The 22,312-nt window shown below is 38.6% G+C and overlaps 3 protein-coding genes across 10 annotated transcripts in view; 2 read left to right on the top strand and 1 right to left on the bottom strand.

The window, feature by feature from the left end:
* Nucleotides 1–1,588: 1,588 nt before the first annotated feature.
* LOC135104223 (uncharacterized) lies at nt 1,589–16,216 on the top strand. 2 transcript variants are annotated; one of them, XM_064011357.1, is made up of 7 exons: nt 1,589–1,833; nt 2,455–2,637; nt 3,057–3,252; nt 5,429–5,836; nt 6,612–6,830; nt 10,150–10,301; nt 11,400–16,216. In XM_064011357.1, the coding sequence occupies exons 2-7, from the start codon at nt 2,455–2,457 to the stop codon at nt 12,702–12,704; spliced, it is 2,463 nt and encodes an 820-aa protein (XP_063867427.1). In that variant the 5' UTR covers nt 1,589–1,833; the 3' UTR covers nt 12,705–16,216. The 2 variants fall into 2 exon arrangements, with proteins under 2 accessions (XP_063867427.1, XP_063867428.1); XM_064011358.1 differs by having other exon boundaries at nt 11,403–16,216.
* On the bottom strand, nt 13,315–19,994 carry LOC135104228 (mitotic-spindle organizing protein 2-like). The gene is made up of 3 exons (XM_064011374.1): nt 19,615–19,994; nt 19,186–19,354; nt 13,315–16,726 (listed from the first exon to the last, which is right to left on the bottom strand). Exons 2-3 carry the CDS (start codon nt 19,299–19,301, stop codon nt 16,576–16,578), a joined length of 267 nt encoding a protein of 88 aa, XP_063867444.1. The 5' UTR covers nt 19,302–19,354; nt 19,615–19,994; the 3' UTR covers nt 13,315–16,575.
* Nucleotides 19,995–20,523: 529 nt separating this feature from the next.
* Nucleotides 20,524–22,312, top strand: part of LOC135104229 (afadin-like) — a 213,835-nt gene continuing 212,046 nt past the window's right edge. For all 7 annotated transcript variants that reach the window (XM_064011375.1, XM_064011378.1, XM_064011376.1 and 4 more), the window contains exon 1: nt 20,524–20,762. The gene's annotated coding sequence lies outside the window, so the exon portion shown is untranslated. The remainder of the gene's footprint in view (nt 20,763–22,312) is intronic.

A 22,312-nucleotide genomic window follows, 5' to 3' on the forward strand; every position in this document is an offset into this window, starting at 1 on the left:
ACTGGCATTTCAGTGGGCTTATTTTTTTTTATTGGATTTTTGTTGCCCTTGGCCAGTGTCCTTCCTACATAAAAAATAAAATAAAAAACATAACATAGAAACAAAAGACAGAGATAAAACAAATACAAATCATATACGGTAGTTATACTCGCATTTAGCAACAATTAAATAAGCAATATTAAGATAATAATGTAAACTTATATAAATAAAATAACAATGTTTATAAATTAATTAGCTGCCTGCTTAAAAGAAAAAGAATTAGATAAGATTATAAGAAGAAAACGAGAGAAAAAAAAAAAAAAAAAAACCCTCATGGCTCACTCCACTTGCATAAGTTATAACAGTCAATATCAAATGAATTTAGACGCTTGGTTGCCGCCTCATAACCTATCTTATTTCCACTGCTACCTCGATTAGGGGACTCAACATATTCATCCATCTAAATTGGATCATCAATGTGAAAGGGCCAGTGGGTAATTATTGGGGTGATATGGGCTGTCGCGATTTTAACACTTAAATCTAAACTATTTTACTTGATTTACCTAGTCTATTCTGCTTGATTTGTTTAGTGTATCTTGATCTAATCTAACCTATCTACCTTAACCTAACACTACCTGACCATAACTTCGGGCATTAGAATTACAGGACCTATCTGGAAATCACCGACCATTGATCCGTAGTGGTACCGGTGGGTCAAAAATAATGCTAATTACAGTAATCATACCTGTCGTCATAAATTTCCTGAGCACCTTCAATTTTCACTAATTCCACTTCCAGCTCATGACTAGATACACAGTCTCGGAGGAGTATAAAAACAAAAGGGATAACAAATAGGAATGATATTCTACGTAATGGTTACCATATATGCCAAACTAAGTATATTTTCATGAACATAGTGAAAGCGTAATTGACAATACAGCCACGTGCTGCGTCAAGGGGGAGGAGGCGGTGGGTGTGGTCTTGATACTCATCTAAGCTTCTCCCCTGAATTACACTTCTATTTTATTGTATATTAAGAAGTTGACATTCATTAAGTGATAGCTCACAGAAACACACATACCTTACTGTCAAAGACTGCACTAGTAGGGCTGTCTTTCCAGCCAGCTGAGAGAAGTTAGTGAGAGAGAAAAAAAGTACAAGTTGTCATTCCTCCCCGCAGGCGTCCCTCGCGGCCAACATCGTGTCAGGCGTATGAGCAAATCTTATTGAACTAAAACCAGTAAATGAATGATGCACAATTTTATCTTAAGACGTAAGAGAGCACAGTAATACGTCATAATGAAGGCTGCTCAATTGAATTAAAAAATGATATATCTAAGGCAAACTGCAGTAAAACAAAACAAGCAAAACTACTTCTGTTGGCTCTGTAAGGTAGTCTGGCGAGATCAATGGGTTCCTGGCACGGCTTTAGAAACCACGAGTGTGATGATAAACTGTATCCTAAATAAAAATAGAAAATAAATTATTTTGCAGCTTTGTATTATTTAAAACACGTTCACTCTCAGCGTTTCAAGTCTTTGTCCTGAAATGATAAGAGCTGTATGTCGAGTAAATTACTTGTGTGGTACAACAAGTTTTCCCAACATGAACCTGTCAGACAGAATCAGTGCTTCTCGGGTCGTCGAGGGGTGGTGTACACTGAGAAAGTCCCAGTTATCTGTGTATAAACGACATCAGTTGACTGAAAAATTGACATTTAAAGTATTCTTGACAATGTTTCATCTTGATGCTGCCTGCAGATGATCGGAGAATCAACTGAAGTCAGGCATAGCCACGAGATAACGGAAAGTGTGGACAGAAGATGCTCCTGCCTCGGAGATGGTTTGAGTGAAGGTATTTATGTTTGTTTGGGTATTTGACATGGTCCTGTGTGTTTCCATTTTTATCTGTCTGTGTCATTGTGTGTAAGGAATATATTTACTTTATTGACACATTGGTAGTGTTGTAAAGAGCATATTGCATTTAATTTGGAGATGTGGTCTTTACCTTTCCCATCTACAAGTGCCGCGCCACCCGATTTGCCCGAGGGAGAGACGGACTCCACCCAGAAAAAAAAAAAAAGGGGGGGGAAACTGATCCAGCTTCATGTGGTGCAGTCTGTTGCATCAAATCACTTTAGAGGAAGATTAATTACTGCATAATTTTAATCTCCCGAGCGTTCCGCACTATTTGATTACTCATCTGGAATATCCCATCCTTGGCAGGGACGTAGCCAGTTTCCCACCCGTTTTTCCTCTTTATTTAGGTAGACAAATGTATCGGCGAATTTCATTCAGTATAATAAGTTAAATGTTTTGATTTCACTACCCTAGTTAATTACATTGTGTATAACTCATGCCTCATTTTTTTTTCTTTCTTCCTCTTCACAACTTGTTCAAATTATGTTTTTAGCTTGATATGTAATATGACTAGGAATACAAGGGAAGGTTCAGATAAGATGTTCTGCTTTCGTAGATGGGGGAGAGAAAGCTGATTCAGCAGCGGTGTTTAGCAGTGCAGCTAGTCAAGAAGGAAGTTACCATCTCCTCTCCTGCCAGTGGTGACAGCAGTAGTGGGGACACTGCCACGCCTGTCAATGATCCATCCACAGCCACTCCAGCGTCCACCAACCATCAGGATGGCCTACACCTCTTTCGGGTGAGGTAGTGATGCAGTAACTCCTACAAACTCACTCTCTCTCTCTCTCTCTCTCTCTCTCTCTCTCTCTCTCTCTCTCTCTCTCTCTCTCTCTCTCTCTCTCTCTCTCTCTCTCTCTCTCTCATAGTGCCATCAACGCTGCAACCACTAGGTCTTATGACTCCTTGCAGTTAGCAACTTTAAGTTTTGCTTTCTATCCTTGTTGATATTATGTCTTGTAGCAGCTTGGTTTCTTTCTCATAGTATGAAACTTTTGTAAACTTTATTCAGGTAAAGGTGAAGTAGTGGACAGCAGTCACCTTGATTTACCTCCCCCGCCAAAAAAAAAAAAAAAAAAAAGTCTTTCAAGGGTGTAACAGCACAACCATTGCTTCCTAGCCTTCCCTCCTCAATATTGCTAACCTTACCAATGGCTTCAGGTATGGCAGGCAGCCAATGTGGCATGCACCTGGGACAAAGATTTGGTGGAGGCAGCAGGAGCTGTGCAGTACCTGGGCCACTTGGTGGGTGGAGTAATATTAGTTGGAGGACCTGCCAGTGCCTTGGGCACCATCTCCTTGGCATGGTCCAGATCACTGCTTGCAGCACCCCCAGGATACTCACTAAACATGCTGGGTGAGTATAGTATAGTGCTGTCATCATTAAGTGTACAGTACATTTAGTATAAAGTATGTAGTTAGTAGTAATGATGATTATAGGAGCATAATCCCTGCTGTTTTGCCTCTGCTAGTTGGGGGACCTGAGGAGGTATTTTGCTGATTATCCTGGGAATGACTACTGCTTCCATATCAGAGATCCGTCTCTGTATGCCGAGCGCATAACAGAGGTGATAGTGTCTGGCATGGAAGCGTACATTCCTCACTCTTTTTCTCGACCTAAACCTTCCAAACCTTGGTTTAACACAGCCTGTTCTCATGCTATACATCATAGAGAGGAAGCCCCCAAAAGGTACTTTTTTCATGGTCTTTTGACCATTCTGTTTCTGCTGTGGTAGATGGTCACTGTTCTTCTAAAAATGTTAACAGTAGTGTTCCTCAGGGTTGTGTCCTGTCACCCACTCTCTTCCTATTATTCATCAATGATCTTCTAAACCAAACCTCTTGTCCTATCCACTCCTATGCTGATGATACCACCCTGCACTTTTCCATGTCTTTCCATAGATATCCAACCCTTCAGAGAGTAAACGGTTCACACAGGGAAGCCACAGAATGCCTGACTTCTGATCTATCAAAAATTTCTGTTTGGGGCAGAGCAAACTTAGTATTGTTCAATGCCTCAAAAACTCAAATACTCCATCTATCAACTCGACACAACCTTCTAGACAACTATCCCCACTTCTTTAGTGACACTCACCTGTTCCCCTCTTCTACACTAAACATCCATGGTTTATCCTTTACTCTTAATCTAAACTGGAAACTCCACATCTCATCTCTACCTAAAACAGCTTTTATGAAGTTAGGCATTCTGAGATGTCTCCACCAGTTTTTCTCACCTTTCCAGCTGCTAACTCTGTACAGGGGCCTTATCTGTCCATGTATGGAGTATGCTTTACATATCTTGAAGGGGGGGTGTTCCACTCATACCACTCTTCTAGACAGGGTGGAATCAAAAGCTTTTCGTCTTATCAACTCCTCTCCTCTAACTGACTGTTTTCAGCCTCTTTCTCATCGCTGCAATGTTACATCTCTTGCTATCTTCTGCTATTTTCATGCTAACTTCTCTTTTGATCTTGCTAACTGCATGCCTGCCCTCCTTCTGCAGCCTCACTGCACAGGACTTTCTTCTTTCTCTCACCCCTATTCTGTCCACCTCTCTAATGCAAGAGTTAACCAGTATTCTCAGTCATTCATCCCTTTCTCTGGAAAACTCTGGGACTCCCTACCTGCCTCTGTATTTTCACTTTATGACCGGAACTCCTTCAAGAGGGAGGTTTCAAGACACTTACCCTTCAGTTTTTGACTACTGCTTCAGACCCTATTTGGGGACTGGCATCTCAGTGTTTTTTTTTTTTTTTTTTTTTTTCTGCCCTTGGCTGGTGTCCCTCCTACATAAAAAAAAAACAAAAACAAAAAAACAGCCACTTTTTCATCACTGCAATGTTGCATCTCTTGCTATCTTCTACTGCTCTTTTCATGCTAACTGCTCTTCTGATCATGGTAACTCCATACCTCCCCTTTTCTCATGGCTGCACTGCACAAGAATTTCTTCTTTCTCTCACCCCTATTCTGTCCACCTCTCTAATGCAAGAATTAACCAGTATTTTCAGTCATTCATCCCTTCCTCTGATAAACTCTGGAACTTCCTGCCTGCTTCTCTGTTTCCACCTCCTATGACTTGAACTCCTTCAAGAGGGTGGTTTCAAGACAATTATCCTTCAATTTTTGACTACCACTTTGGACCCTATTTTGGGACCGGCATCTCAGTGGGCCTTTTTTTTTTTTTTTTTTTCATTACATTTTTGTTGGCCTTGGCTGGTGCCCCTCCTACATAAAAAAAATAAATAAAAATAAATAAATAAATAATATGTAGATTCTCTCACATTACCAAATGCAACCTGATGAATCAGTATCAGAGAGGAAATGATTTGCAGCTATATAATTTCTTTTTACTTTCAAATAATGCACTGTTAGGTATTGTACATCGCCAATATGTATTGCAAAGTTTAGGAAAAGAAAGGTTTCATAATTTAAATATATTAAGCATTTTTCAGTTATTTAAGAAAAATTTTGTTTGTATGAAGTAAGGTTCAGTAGGCAAATAATCTAATCATAGAATGAATTTCCTTTACCAGGAGAGGTTCAGGGCTGGAGTGTAGCAGTTGTTCCTCAGGGTCAGTTCACTCCACTGGCTGATGCTCTTTGCTGGGTGGTACACCATCTAACCAGGGAAGGTTGCAAGGCAGGGGCTGAGGCTGTGAGGGAAGCCCTGGAGTCATCATTCCCTACCATGATGTCACCTTCTCCTTCCCATGTGCATGCCACCCTTTCCAGTCTCATCCAGCAGTGTAAGGTGTACTACACTGGAGCTACTTATGGCATTGTCCAGCCAGGCACTTACCTTCCCTCCATAACACCAGTGGATGAAGCTCCAGTCTTGCCCAAGGAAGGCCTTGTCAGTGTTGCTGCTCAGACAGATTTGGCTGAACTAATCACTGGGGCTGCTCATGCCTCAGACACAGTCATTACTCCCACTTTATCAGGTGTGTTTTATTGACTTTGGATATGCTATAATTGTGTAATGAAGAGTAAGTACATGAGAGTATTTGCATTCATATCTATTTGGTTTATTGGCTTATCATGTTAACTGAAATGGCAGATAGTCCATGCAACACATTAAAAATACAGACATACAAACACATACATGTAAATACATAATGAGAACAATTCATTGTAAGAAAAGTACATGAAGAATACACAGGAAGACTCTTCAGAGAGTTGTAGAATATGGTGCTTTATTTTTTCTTCCTTCCACACTATCTCACTCTGCTTTTCTTCCCTCTTATAGATAGTAATGAATGATAATGCGATGAAGTATGAAATAATAATGATCTAATCACTCTAGTGGATGATTACTGCTTCTCTGTCATATTGTGCGTAAACTAAATTTATTCTTAGCACTCACATGGGGATTTCGAATTCATGTGTCACTATTCTCGTTGTGTTACCAAATGTAGTAGCTGGTGTTTGAATTTTAGATTTTCATGAAAACCACAAAAAAAAAGTTTTTTCTGGCTTCTCTGTATGTATTTTGTTTCATATGAATTATTTATATGAATAATGCCTGTAACCAAACAGTTAGCAAAAACTATTGAATTTCCACCTTCCTGGTGTGTTTTTATACATAACACATGTATTTCCATTTGTGGGTTAAATGTGTAGTAACTTTTATTTTTATTCTAAGTAAAAAAAATGAATTTTGAGCCATTAAATATTACAGATTAAAAGTTGTAATACATTCAACTGATCTTGTTGAAGGTGAAGTGAGTGGCAGGAAGGTGAAGGGAACTCTGGACACAATGCATTTGAGTCACCATCAACTTCACCGCAACCACCGCCACTACAGTTCTGGCCGTGCTGCTTCACTCAGGCTGTCCCCAACAAGAGTCTCTCTCCTGGTCTCTCATTATGCTGCTGCTGCCACTGCCACCGTCCATACCTACCAGGCACAAGACTTCTCAGACATCAGCATCAGAGGTTAGTTCTTGTTGATTCCATTATCTATCTATATGTATACTAGGGTGGCAATTCCATATGGGGTGGCTGAGATAAAGCATATGTCTGTTCATGGGATATCATGCAGAGAAGAAGGTTCTTAGTTCCCTCATTCTGTCCCTTTGAGTTGTCTCTTATGACATGCAGGGAATACAGCAGCAGTATCCTTAGGCCCTGTAACAGAGCAAATTTTTTTTCTTCACCTGAGGGAATTTAGCAGCCTCTCTTTGATGCTCAGGTGCTTGTGGGTTAAGAATGTGTGATTGTAACCTACTTGTGTTTCAAGTTCATCCGTAAGAGGAGTTCAATTTTCAACATATAACCATGCCTTCTCTTGATGCACACACCATTATTTCTCAAAAGCACATCATCCCATCACTATTCATATTTTGGTTTCTTTTTCATGATGTGGATTTACATGAATGCTTTCTATTATTTCATGATTTACTTCAGTTTTATGGTCCAGCATGTGATTGTTGAACATAGTTTAGTTTTCTTCATATTCATCAAATTTTTTTATTTGTGAAATTTCAAAATAATTTGTTGTATTTCACATGTAGATTCACTCTCCTAAACAGTATTATCAGTAAATGTAAAATGCCCTTTCCCACATCAGTTCTCAAAGTCAGTATCAACAGTGTAAGGGAAATAGTGCTGTCTTTGAGGACACATTGTACTCCTGGTCACCCATTTTGATTATTATCTTTTACAAGAGGCTATCAGAGCTTCTTAGGCTACTCATTCCAGTCTTCTGTTTCTTTTAATGATAATGCTTGTATATGAGATCTTGATTAATCATGCTTCCGAGAATTAGAGGGAACAGGCAGGACTGATTTACAGAGTGAAGGCATGTCACAGTTTGCAACAGAAGTGTCAGGTTTGGGGGGAGACTCACATGCTTGATGTGACATCAGTCATTTTTTGTCCCCTTTCCACACCCGCCCCCCATTTTTTTTTTTTTTTTTTTTTACACATCTCTTGTAAGAGAAAGTAGTCTCTTTCATCTTGATACTTTTAATAATTTTTGGTGCCCTCAATTTGATTATGGTATGCCAGCAGCATGTAAAATTGTGAGGAGGGAAGAGTGTGGATGAGACACTGTTCACATCCCCACTCATCAGAGCACTGAGTCTCACTGAGTCACTTGAGCAGTCTTCACACTCATTCATAGGCTAAATGGAAATTCTAGTTGCTATGTAGAGCTACATTAACAGGCATTTCTTAAAAAAATTCATGCAGTTTTCATAGTAGAGAGGGACTAATATGTGAATATCATCATACAAGATAAAAAAATTAACAGAATAGGGATCATATTTCATACATGCATGAGGATTGGGGGACCATCAAACAAGCACTTGACAAGTAATGGTGAGGGCTATGACAATAGTTTAGAATCATTATAACAGCTAGTACTAGTTACTGCATCCATTGTGTGCTCCTCCTTTATTTATTTTCTTTATTTACTTTTTAAGAGGGGCACCAGCCAAGAGTAATAAAAGAAAAAAAAAAGATCCACTGAAGTGTCTGTCCCCAAAAGCAAGGGCAGGATGATTTCTTGAAAATTAGAGGATAGGTGTCTTAAAACCTCTCTCTTGAAAGAGCTCATCATTAGGAAGAGGAAATACAGAAGCGGTTAGAAAGTTCCAGAGTTTACCAGAAAAAGGAATGAATGATTGAGAATACTAGTTAACTCTTGCATTAGAGAGGTGGACAGAATAGGAATAAGAGAAGGTAGAAAGTCTTGTGCAGAATGGCCATGGGAGGACGGCAGGCTTACTGTTAGCAAGACCAGAAGAGCAGTTAGTGTGAAAATAGCATTAGAAGATAACAAGAGATTCAACATTTTGGTGAAATGAAAAAGGTTGAAGACAGTCAGTTAAAGGAGAGGAGTTGATAAGACAAAATGCTTTTGATTGCATCCTGTCTAGAAGAGCTGTATGAGTGGAAGCCCCAACATACATGTGAGGCATACTAAATACATGGATGGATAAGGCTCTTGTACAGAGTTTGCAGCTGGAGGGGGCTGAGAAAAACTGGCAGAGATGACTTAGAAGTTTTAACTTCATGTAAACTGTTTTAGCTATAGATGAGATGTGAAGCTTTTAGTTTAGATTAATAGTAAAGGACAGACTGAGGATGTTCAGTGTAGAAGAATGGAACAGCTGAGTGTCAGTGAAATGTTGTGTTGAGTTGATAGATGGAGGAAATGAGTTTTTGAGGGATTGAACTTTACTAAGTTAGCTCTGTCTCAATTAGAAATTTTAGAGACATCTGAAGTCAGACATTCTGTGGCTTCCCTGCAAGAGCTGTTAAATTCTTGAAGGATTAGACATCTGTGAAAACATGTGGAAAAGTGCAGTGTGGTATCATCAGCTTAGGAATGGATAGGTTAAGAAATTTAGCTGAGATCATTGATGAATAATAGGAAGAGAATGGGTGACAACCCTGAGAAACACCTCTGTTAATAGATTTAGAAGAACAGTGACCTTCTGCCACAACAGCAATTAAATGGTCAGAAAGGAAACTTGAGATGAAGTTACAGAGAGAAGGATAGAAGCTGTAGATTAGTTTGGAAATCAAAAATTGTCAGATTATGTGCCTGCTTGGAAAATCTGGTTGGGTTAGAAGCCAGTAGCTTGGTTGGAAGACCTGCTTTCTTTGTGTGTTCACCACCCTTTGATCAGTCCTACCTTTATTCAGTCTCACCATAATTATGGGGATACACATAATGTTTTTTTGAAGCCTCATATTTGGGTTCGTTAACAGCTCAACTATGTAAACGGCGGCTTACCCAACAGTTATGAAATCCCCAGGGAGTAAACCAGTCATGCTTCCTTGTAATTTATAGCACCATTAATGCAAACAACTTAACAAGCAGAGGATCTAGAAAAATAAGAAAAATGTATGGCAAGTTGAATTTTTTTTATTTTTTTCATTTGTGTCTGGAACATTCTGTCATCACAATGTATATTTTATTCAAGATATAATTTAGCTTGCTATGGCATTCATATCATCTGTATGTTATTAGGATGCTGGAGCTAGACTGTTGAAAGTGGACAGAGCTGGAAGAAAATGTAGACAAGGTTGATGCTGTTTGAATAAGAAAAATGAAGAAACCAGATATTATGTTGGAGGTGTAGAAATGAGCTGAGCTTTTATAGTTGTACTATTGTGTTAAACAGGCAAGAAAGTAGGAAAAATCTGTGTTTTTTTAAACCTTTGTACTGTTTATACTTGTACCTTTACAAGATGATGAAGGGGGAGAAAGTGATAAGATTAACTCAGTTAAGAAAATCCACAGGAGAGCGAGGCTCAGTGTTCAGCAAGCTTCTAAGGGTTCCTGGTCGACGCCGCATTGCCTCTTTTGCTGCTCAGTTTCCTCCACCTGAGTGGAGTGATAGTCATGCCCCTATTGTCCATCTTCACTCTGTAGCCGTCCAAACTTCCAGTCAGGTTAGTAATTGGAATTTCTTACCAACACATTTTATTTTTATAGGCCTGAATGAAGCCCATGATACATACATCTCTTCTAGACACCATTGTATTAGATGATTTAGAAAATTTAGCAAAATCTAGCAAAAAACATTTACTGTGGTAACTGATTACATATTGGATGAAAAATATTTTTATTTATTTTCAAAGTGTCTTCAATGATTTTGAATTTTAGCCTATTGATCTGCTTCTTGCAAACTTTAGTTAGTTTTATTCATTCTTATCATGAACTTGTATATCATTATCATGTTTTCTCTTTTTTATTCCTCACATCTATGAGAATGTAATGTTTTACCATTTCTTTTTGCCTTAGGTTTCTCAAATGAAATAAGTGATCTGCTACTGCTGTGAATTTAAATACACTGGAATTTAAATAAGATACATTTATTTTTGTAAATTTTGCAATTGTAAATTTATTTGAGGGAGGCAGATACACTTCCAAACACAAACATGCAAGGATGTTGAAATTTCAGTCTTAAAAATAGAGCAAAGATGAAGATGAGCAGAATATGCATAGCTACACTTTACTTCAGTACACACATTTATCTGTTATCTTTGAATCTATGTTGGGTAAAAGCTTCATAAAGCAAAAGGGCAACACTGACATTTAGATTATTACAACTCTTCTTCTCCATTTATATGCATGTTGAAGAACTCATAAAAGATGATCAGTGAAGCAGGTGGTGCCCTGTATATCTAAACTGTAGTTAAATAAAGTTACACAGAAGGGGACATTTTCCCTCATGTCATCCAGTCCCATCTCTTCATTACAAAACCCTCCCTAATAGCTCTATATATATATATATATATATATATATATATATATATATATATATATATATATATATATATATATATATATATATATATATATATATATATTGCAAATTATTTTTATATAGTATGTTAAGTTTATTAACAAGGTATTATTATTATTATTATTATTTTTCTATTAATATATTTCTTTCAAGCTTTCTCTGTTCAACTATATGCTACATTAACAGTTTTCAGAAAAAAAAAAAAATATTCTAGTTGATATTCAAAGTCATATTTCTTCAGCAGGGTGAGGTCAAAGCGTGGCATGTATCAGCTTCTCAGTGGACTCCTCGGTCTGCCACACTTCCCCGCCGTCTCAGACGACCTCATTCCTCTACTCCACCACTTCCTGAGAGTCAACATTCCTCCCCAATTCCCAGGGGGTTCACCTCTCTACTCCATGTTCACACATCACCTCAGCTGGGGGCTTCTCGCTCCCACAGTCGTACTGAGAGGAGGTGCAGAACTCATAGGTATCAATCACCAGTTCACCAGAGAAGTGAAAACAGAAGTTGCCATTCATCAAGCAGTGAAGATATTGCAGACCACAGACAGCTGTTGCCACCAGTCATTCAGAATTTCAGTACCAAGGGAAATCACTCTGATAATATAGGTCACAGAAACAAAGAATCAGGTGTAGTTTCTGCTAATATGGTATCCAAAGTCAGTTATATGCATCAGCCTGTAGATCCATCTAAATCTGAAGAAAGGCTCTTAGAAGTGTTGCAAGACTGCCATATGACAGGTGATAAGAATGAAATTCCTGTTGGAAGGCAACAAAGTCCAAGACAGAAACAAGAGAAAGTAGGGCATAGGTGTCCCACAAGCCATCCTGCACACAACAAACATGTCAAGTCCAAAAAACATAAACCTCCTGATGGCAGATTTGAGAAAAATCAGCAAGCTGGAAATTCCAAGTCAACTATAGAAAATCATGTCCACATTGTTACTGAGGCTGATACACCTAATGGTAAGAAAGCAAGTAAGAAAATAGGAGAGCCACTCCAGAGTGAAAATGGCAAAGAGAAGCATCATTATCAGCGATCAAGTCTTCATTTGGATCTCACTTCAGACCACATGAACAACTGCCGAAAGGTGGTAGCTTCACCTCAACGGCCTCATGGTCTAACTACTAACCTTCTTCATCAAACTCCTGATATTCAGCACATCACTAAAGGTTCCACACCTGATTTAACCTCACGAAATATGAGGTATCAGGATGTTGATAAGTGTCACAAAAAAATGTGTAGCCAAACCCTAGACCAGGTGCAGAGACCAGACACTTATGTCGTTCATGGTGGGAAACAGGTAACCTCCCCAGGAAGTTCTGAGGAAGGAGAGGTTGGACATGATAAAAAGTCTGTCAGCACTTACCCAAGTCTGTCTGAGCTGAATCTAACCTTTAGTTCTTTGGCAGCACAGAAGATACTGAGTGGTGCTAGTGTCAACAGTTTGGACACTTTGGCAGAAGTTAATCTGGCAGCCCTTAAACGCAACACAAACACTGTGGCATCAGCTCTTACAAATACTGATCTTGGGTTTGTATGAGGCAGATGTTTTGGAAAGATTTGTAACAAATAAGCCCAGTCAACATATTACCTTACTTGGATATTATTGCAGTAAATGTGATCCAACTGATCTCAGCACTGATACATCCATAGCAAGAAACCAGTCTGATGTTGGCTTTGCTGGTTTGTGATCTCAAGTATATACAGTGTAACCACTGACAGCTTGATGTGATTACTGTAACTTTATTTCTGACTGGTGGTTGCTGTACTGACCATTGACAATTGTACTGGCAATGCAAACAAATTGCCTCATCAGTGATTCACTTGAACTCTGACAATACTGGCTTCTAAACTTTTACTCAGGTCTAATCTTTCTTATTTGAAATGTAAATGACTAATGTAGATCATAGAGCATAGTATTTGTAATAGCAAACATTGCCTGATCTATAGATAAATAAGTGCTTATAATGATGTGTAGTACAAAAAATGTGCTCAGTCAGTACTTTCTGTCAAGATTGCATTTTTATGCTTACAAGCATTTCTAAATATTAACAATGCATTACTCATTAGTTATGAATTTTCTATAGAAAATGTGTACAAAGTATATTTATTTAGCAGGGCTGAAACTTGTGGATTTGTAAACCATAAAGTATTATTTGTAGTCATTTAATATACAAATAACAAGAGCTTTTTTCATACAGTGTTAACAGTGAACCAGGCAATGACTTGTGTATACAATGATACTTGACACAGGAATCAAATAAGAATACTGTGGAAAACAAAATATATAAATCCATACCTCATTTGTATTAACAATATAATTTATATTCACTTTTAAAGACTTTGTTTTACATATAAAATAGTTTTATCAAGAAATTTTTGAATAGTAAAAATAATGCTTATCTATTAGATACATTTTGTAGAAAAAGAACATTATATTTATTCTAGAATTTTGAGGTGTGTGGTGCACCTGGCTTATAAGCATAACCACAACAGCCTGTTTGGCACCACCTAAAACAACCTCAGTTTGGCACCATCTAAAGCTTTCCTTATAATTTCTTTAAAGGTTATGAAAAAAATAGCACTGAACAAGGGGACTCTGGGTCACTTTGTACTTGAACTATGCAGCACCACCATCCTTAGTGGGCACACCTTATTTTCCTGTTACTGCTTGACCTGGCAAAAAGGAAGCCACTAGACCTGTTGAACTACAAGATGAAAGGGATCTTAAAACTGAAATATTTATTACTATTTCTATTTTGCAAGTATCACTTTTTATTGCATACTAATATCTAACGGACTAATTTATCTGTTTTGAGCACTTTTTTTGCTAATATGTTGAAGTTCGAACTCTCAGAAGGTGCATGTTGTTATTTCCTGAGGCCTAAGCTATCACTACCACCACAATATAACACAGCAGTGAGAACCCATTAGTCAGTACACTACATTCAGAGTAAAGTTAGCTCTACTGACTTAACAATTTGAAACTGGGGTCTTTAGCATCCAATTTCTGTTGAGATTCAGTATTTCATTATACATTCAAGAAAAAAATATATTTGCTAAATAGTAACATTCAAGAAAAATATATTTGCTAAATAGTAACATTTAAGACAATGGCACTACAAAGCCTAACATTTTTGTGGACAAGATTTGTGTAAGAGTGTGGCTGAAGCAAGGTATGCAATATGTATTTCCTGATTCTATGGAACTTTGTATACAGTAAATATCAGTTTGTTAGCAACAACATTTACAAAAGACAAATTTTTTTTTTATCTGAATTTGACTTTTTCACTAATGTGTTTAATTTCCATTATCAGTTTGTGAATACATTATTTGCTTACTTGTGGGACAAAATACAAATACATTTATGCATTTTCTCATACCTAGCCAATCATCCTGCTTAAACAACACTTTCTGGTTTTCTGGCCAACTCAAGGTGGTGGTGTTTTCCCTTCCTTCTAAAACTGGGTTTAATTCAAGACATCCCATGATGACCATAGCATTTTACATACACCTTGTGTCCCATGAAGCATCACAAACAACATCCTTTTTGCCTTGAATGCATACATCAGACTGATAGAAGGAAAAAGCACAAACTTTCAACCTAGTAAGATATTTTAACTTGTGACATGCATGAATTATGAAACATCACCATAACCTCATTTCCCATACTGAGCAGAAAGTGGGCATAGAAACTGAAAACCTTCAGTTTAATAAAATGATGAACCATTTGATCACCATTCAAATGCTCAGGATCCCACATCCTAATATCTATCAAAATACCAAGCTGACATCTTTTAAAGATGAGGTAGCAGAGACAACATGTCTCACTGTTGTAATAAAGATAAAGAGGAGGTGGTCTCAAGTCTCCTCAGTTCATCTCTTAAAGTTACCTTTAACAACAAACATACAATTATATCCTCATTACCATTACTTTCACTCCATGGCCTCATCAAGCTTGCTCTTTCTCAAGTGTCTTCAAAATACCATATCTTTCACTTGTAGCCTCATTCCAATTCACTAAGTATATTGGCAGCATTTTGTATATTACATGCCATGGAAGAATGTAATTTAACAAAAAAATATAGATCTTCTCAAATTTAACCATACATACAATGTCATTGGTTAACACTGGTGTCTCAGTGAGTGACAATCAGCTGTAAGAAAAGCTTCTTACACTCTGGTGCTACATTTCTATGTAAAAGATTAGAACAGCGGCCATATGGTACTGACTCAAAAGTAGCTACATATCCACTAAAAGACAAAATTTTTGGCATGACCTTTATCTTCTCCATGTCTTACCCAGAAGAGAAAGCAACTTACAGCCCATTAGTCAGTCTCAAGTCCTGTTTGAGGTCCATATGGCTCACCTTACTATGAACACACAACAGGCTAGTGACATTTTGGAATATATATATATATATATATATATATATATATATATATATATATATATATATATATATATATATATATATATATATATATATATATATATATATATATATATAATCAAACTGGCAATCCCACACGAGGTGGCCCAGACAAAGCACCACCACACAGCACACACACACACACACACACACACACATACATCCTGTAAACTCAGCCATCAGCCCTGTCAGGCCCTGGTGGAAAGGGACTCATGGACCATTGTACTACATCCACTGGGTATAGCACAGCTGGCCACATGTTTTATATATATATATATATATATATATATATATATATATATATATATATATATATATATATATATATATATATATATATATATATATATATATATATATATATGCTATTCATGGAAATTTACCTGCAGGTTATTATATCTTGTTTAGTTTTTTCTCTAAACCTTCTCAGAATGGAAAGGTATGACAAAAAAAAAAAAAATAAAATAAAAAAAATAGTAAATCTTGCACAGTTCTTGTACTTTTGTGTGTGTGTGTGTGTGTGTGTGGAGAGAGAGAGAGAGAGAGAGAGAGAGAGAGAGAGAGAGAGAGAGAGAGAGAGAGAGAGAGAGAGAGAGAGAGAGAGAGAGAGAGAGAGAGAGAGAGAGAGAGAGATATTATTAATCACATCATCATAAAGACTGAGACCCAGCAAGGGTGGTGCTACTAACCCTAAGCCAACACTTCTGACTGAGTATGGCATCCCTTTATATTTCTTTACAATTGTTGTAACCACATACTATATTTATAATAATAATAATAATAATAATAATAATAATAATAATAATAATAATAATAATAATAAAATAATGAAATCACAAAAGCAAAATATATGAAAATCACAAAATCCAGCTCTTGCACATTACAAAAACACTGGGTAAAAACTCCACAAACATGGTTATAGTATTATAAGCAAAGTGGGTCTGGCAATGCTATCATCTCTAGGAGTTCACTTGTTACTTATGTATGACTGCCACTGGTGTGGTCCCATGCTGTTAAGTTTTCATTCATGTCTTCTTGCTGGCCATGTGGAATTTTGTCACGCACCTCTCGTAGAAGGCTGAGAATAGCATGAGGTGGCACATTTAGTGCCAGAAGGTCCATTAGCACCCTGAAATAAACATGCACATGAATTCTGTGAGGTATTTGGTAATAATTAAGAATGTGGAATTTCATTACCATTAGTATGCTATGAAAACTTTAAAGAAATACAATGAGTAATTAGAAAACTAATGGAGACAATGAAGTTCATAATGCATGCTACTGTAAATACATTCCATGTCAATGTCCAACAAATGATAACAAGGCAAAGATCCAAGGCACAAGTGGAGTCCGGTAGGCAGTAATTATCTAGACTGCTTTCCTGCTCTTATTTTTCATCTTTACTTGAAGATTTCTACATGCTTTTATATACCAGTTGAACTTTCACATAAATATGACATGTAAGAGGTATATAAATTATCATTGCTGTAAGTTTCTAAAGAGTAAGGCAGCTAGTCACAGTTGACAAAGCAGCAAGTGACATCAGCAACAGGACTGATCATACAATAGGTAAAGGTGGGAGCATATGCTACAGCTGTGTGTGGCCTTGGCAATCACCTGTCTCAATGGCCTTGGAGCCCATGGTGGGTGATGTCCCTCATCCTGAGACACAGCAAAGTAAATGGTGGGACAAAAGCCCCACAGATTTGTAGTCAGGCATGCTAGCCACTGCACATCAAAGACACTAGTGATGCTGTCTATATTTAAAAAGACCAATGCTGAGAGTTGGCAATTAACTGTTTAAGACTGGTAGCTTTAAAGACTGGATAATTCATCATTCTTATATGGTAATAATTATTGCTTAATGTCCTTATTCCCCTTTATAGGGCTGAATGGGATGTGTATGAAAGAAAAGATTTCTTCCCCTCTTATTCCATTCTCTGACAGGGAGTGGGTTTGATTTTTGGATGATCATCCCAGGTCTAGGGATACCAACCAGAGCTAATGAGGACCCTTTCCTAAGGTTGAGTGCCCAATGAGATGGAGTTTCACTGTGGGGCATCTTCCAGTAACCATCTGGTGTTGTTTTTTTTCTCCTCCACTTTACATGAACAATTTTTACAGGTGTCTGGAGGTTTCTATGGAGGTCTTAAAAATGTCTCCTATTCTGTCACTATGGGTACCCTGCTCTGCATTGTTTTTTTACAAATCAAATGCATCAGTTTCATAAAAATATAAGCAGAAAAGGCAGTAGGCACCTGCCGAAACGATAATTACTCCCAGTGAGTCTAAAGCACTGGATCAGGGGGTGCTGTGAACTTAACATTGAACCCAGCTGTGACCTCACTGAACGTTTCCCTTTGTGTCTCACAAAACAAGGGGCAGTCACAGCTTTTGATAGCCTGGCACAAAGCTTTGATTTCCAATTTACTCTTCTACAGCTTCTATCCTTCTCTCTGTAACTTCATCTCAAGTTTCCTTTCTGACCGTTCTTTTGCTGCTGTGGTAGACAGTCACTGTTCTTCTCCTAAAATTATTAACGGTGGTGTTCCTCAGGGTTCTGTCCTGTCACCCACTATCTTCCTATTATTCATCACTGATCTTCTAAACCAAACTTCTTGTCCTATCCACTCCTACACTGATTATACCACCCTGCACTTTTCCACATTTTTTCGTAGGTGTCCAACACTTCAGGAAGTAAACAGTTCACGCAGGGAAGCCACAGAACGCTTGACTTCTGATCTCTCAAAAATTTCTGATTGGGGCAGAGCAAACTTAGTATTGTTCAATGCCTCAAAACCTCAATTCCCCCATCTATCAACTTAACACAATCTTCCAGACACCTGTCCCCTCTTCTTCAATGACACTCAACTGTTCCATTCTTCTACACTGAACATCCTCGGTCTATCCTTTACTTATAATCTAAACTGGAAATTTCACATCTCATCTCTAGCTAAAACAGCTTCTATGAAGTTAGGCATTCTGAGACGTCTCTGCCAGTTTTTCTCACCCTTTCAGCTGCTAACTCTGTACTGGGGCTTCATCCATACATGTATGGAGTATACTTCACATGTCTGGGGACTTCCACTCATACTGCTTTTCTAGACAAGTGGAATCAAAAGCTTTTCATCTCATCAATTTCTCTCCTCTGACTGACTGTCTTCAGCCTTTCTCACTGCTGCAATGTTGCATCTCTTGCTATCTTCTAAAGCCATTTTCATGCTAACTGCTCTTCTGATTTTACTAACTGCATGCCTCCCCTCCTCCTGCAGCCTTGCTGCACAAGACGTTCTTCTTTCTCTCACCCCTATTCTGTCCACCTCTCTAATGCAAGAGTTAGCCAGTATTCTCAAGGATTCATCCCTTTCTCTGGTAAACTCTGGAACCCTCTGCCTACGTCTGTACTTCCACCTTCCTAGGACTTGAATTCCTTCAAGACACTTATCCTTTAATTTTTGACTACCACTTTGGACTCTATTTGGGGACTGGCATCTTGGTGGACCCTTTTTTTTTTTTTTTGTTGTTGTTGTTGTACTTGGTCAGTGTCCCTCCTATATAATTTTCATGAGACAATATTCCATGACTCACTTGAAGATCTTTGGGTGGATGGTAATGCCAGCGGCCAGCACGAGATCAAAGAGTTGTCTCTGCTCTGGGCTGAGCTGGTTTTTGGTAGCCAGACGGAAGCGCTCCATGTTAGTCATCTTTGGCTAAGGGTGGGGTCACTCACTCCAGTGTGAAACTCATATCAAACTGCCTGTAACAATGGTGATACCAAGAATCAACAAAATTATAAAGCTTAAAATAGTACTCACCAACAGACATAATTGTATACCTGATAGTTTAGTGTGAAACTACTTTTCTATAATCTGCAGACAGCAAACTAAGTTTCAATCCTTATCAAGCTTGTATTTCAATAGCATACTGAAGCAGTACCTACACTTTGCACCATAAGCTTCCTACATGTAGGCTACATACATAAGTAAAGCAGTGAACATCTTCATTCATATTTCTTACCTTCTTTATCAGCGGCCTGTATAAGTCTATTGTTGAAAAAGTTCAGTAACCATAATATTTCTTTGGTTTGGTTATACACTATTTTCTTTTACTGCCTGGATCTTGACAATTCGCTTCTCACTCATGAAGCACCCAAGGCACATATGAAAGCTCAAATATGCAACATAAACTTTGTCTCTGAAAATGTTGACAACTTTGCAAGACGTTAACTGCGCTTCTTTAACCTTGATCGTTACAATGCAAGCAACTCCTCTTCTCCTGAGTAGTAAATGCCGTTATGCCATGAGTCATGGAAACAGACGAACCACTGAAGTTTAGAAGAGGCGGACTCCGCCGTTGGCTGGTTGTTGTTATTGTTGTGGGCAGCTGGTGTCAGGGAGGACCAAACGTGGAGATGAACACGCGTACTTGCGTTGCTGATTGCTATTCTAATGTGTATCTAGGATTAATTAACGATACACTGTGCGAGATATTGAAAGACGTTAAGGCTAAATAGTAAGCTGATTTCTAATATAATATGTACTTCAAATGCAGTTGCTGATTTAGGCATTTGTTTGATCTCATTATTTGCAAGCTTTTTTTTTTTTATATACTATCATCCTGTTTTTTTTCTTTTTAATTTCACAACGCAACTCAAGAAAATTATTTACTTTGCTCTTTAGAAGTAGGAAACATCCGGAGAATTTGGGTCCTTGTATCAAATGTATTTTGTTAGGTTAGACGAGAGAAGGGATCTAGTTTTATGAAAACGCATGTGTAAATATTATGACATTCTAATCTACAAAAACATAAATTAAATGAGCAATGTAACATAATATTGCTCTAAAGAGACTTACGAATAATTTGATCTTTTCTCCGTAATAAACTCTCCTAGGGTCAAACTTTGTGGCGCATGCGCGGAGGTGAAGAGATCAGTTGTAAACTTCCCGCGGTGAGGAGAGGTGTGTTCGCGCACTCCTGTGCTGGATTTGTGCTTCATCGTAGCAAAGTGCTGTGAAAAGTGTCGTGATCGCAAAAAACCGTCGGGAGAATATTACCATGACGTGTTACCTGAACGAAGACGTGTCCTAAGTGAAACGTATCCACTGTGCGAGTGATTATTACCTGTGGCTTGGAGACGCACGGCGCTTACCTGTCCCGCGGACAAAGTAAGTCTCCACCTGTCAGGTGGGCCTTTGACGGTCACTTTCGCTTTAGGCACCAGAACTTAGGCACTGAGCCACTAATGACGTATGTAGACACAGGGGCAGGCAGAGAGAGGAGGGCAGGGCAGGGAAACGTTGAGAAAATGTTATCACCAAGTTGATTCGCCGCGGGCACAGGTAGGCGGCCCAGCAGTGTTGCCAGCCGCGCGGCGCACATTTTATTAGAGGGGACGAGAAGCTGGAGTGAAGAAAAAATATTTGGCGTGACATGTCTGTTGACCTTCTCAAGGTGTAAGTGGGAGGTGTATGACCATGTGTGTGTGTGTGTGTGTGTGTGTGTGTGTGTGTGTGTGTGTATGTGTGTGTGTAGGAGTGCTGCAAGGTGGTAATGTGTCTGCAAAGTATGAACCTTGAATATGTGTGTGTGTGTGTGTGTGTGTGTGTGTGTGTGTGTGTGTAGGAGTGCTGCAAGGTGGTAATGTGTCTGCAAAGTATGAACCTTGAATATGTGTGTGTGTGTGTGTGTGTGTGTGTGTGTGTGTGTGTGTGTGTGTGTGTGTGTAGGCCTACTATGTATTCATAGTGTGTGTGCGTGTGGAAACTTTCGCAGAGAGAGAGAGAGAGAGAGAGAGAGAGAGAGAGAGAGAGAGAGAGAGAGAGGATCGCGTGCCTGACACTTTATGAAAAAGTGTGTCTGACACGAAAGGACACTTATAAAGAATATAGATAAGATAAGTAGAAAAGCACAAATGAGTAAGTAGTAAACTGAAGAATTTGACGCGGCGAATATACCAATCCAACTTATGGGTGTTGCGTCTCTCTCTCTCTCTCTCTCTCTCTCTCTCTCTCTCTCTCTCTCTCTCTCTCTCTCTCTCTCTCTCTCTCTCTCTCTCTCTCTCACCTGACCTGACCTGACCTAGGAGAGGAGGCCGTGGCATGTCCCTATTCCACAAAGCCAAATCTGTCGTGTACGAACACACACACACACACACACACACACACACACACACACACACACACACACACACACACACACACCTTTTTATTGTTGTTGTTGTTGTTGTTGTTGTTGTTGTTGTTGTTGTTCGTTACCTGTTGTGCTGAAAACGTATTCATTGCATTACATTGCATTTATGTTGTGATCCCATAGTATTAGTTGCTTAGTAAAAAACATGGAGTGTTATGTAAATATTGCGTGACTTAGTAATGTTTGTTATGTGTCTTCCCTCTGCGTGACATATGAGACTGAAGTGCGTAACAGAGATGTCGTCCCCAGGTCTCGGGTATCATCACTGCGAGAGGAAACATGAATAGATTTCACTGGCAACCTTAATGTTGTAAACGGCTCGTAGATACACTCACTGACTCATGTTATTTCATATCAGTGAGATGCATGACGAGTCTATTATCTTTACGTAAGACTAGCCATGCGTGCACTTTATTCCCGCGCAAGTTGGGTGTTTCTTGTGTTGTGCCTCGTCTCGTGTCGCTGCTCAGTGATGTTGATGGTTGAATCCTTGGAGAGGGAGGATGTTTCGATGCTCACTCCCTTC

This window comes from Scylla paramamosain, chromosome 10, assembly GCF_035594125.1.
Source record: "Scylla paramamosain isolate STU-SP2022 chromosome 10, ASM3559412v1, whole genome shotgun sequence".
Lineage (NCBI taxonomy): Eukaryota > Metazoa > Arthropoda > Malacostraca > Decapoda > Portunidae > Scylla > Scylla paramamosain.

What these genes read in the sequence shown, in the direction of transcription:
- LOC135104223 (XM_064011357.1), top strand. Translation starts at nt 2,455, where the DNA reads ATGGGGGAGAGAAAGCTGATTCAGCAGCGGTGTTTAGCAGTGCAGCTA. An exon ending in ATACTCACTAAACATGCTGG is followed by an intron (nt 3,253 to 5,428) that starts GTGAGTATAGTA and finishes TTCCTTTACCAG; the next exon opens with GAGAGGTTCAGGGCTGGAGT. An exon ending in CTCAGACATCAGCATCAGAG is followed by an intron (nt 6,831 to 10,149) that starts GTTAGTTCTTGT and finishes GAAAATCCACAG; the next exon opens with GAGAGCGAGGCTCAGTGTTC.
- LOC135104228 (XM_064011374.1), bottom strand. Translation starts at nt 19,301, where the DNA reads ATGACTAACATGGAGCGCTTCCGTCTGGCTACCAAAAACCAGCTCAGC. An exon ending in ATCCACCCAAAGATCTTCAA is followed by an intron (nt 16,727 to 19,185) that starts GTGAGTCATGGA and finishes TGTTTATTTCAG; the next exon opens with GGTGCTAATGGACCTTCTGG.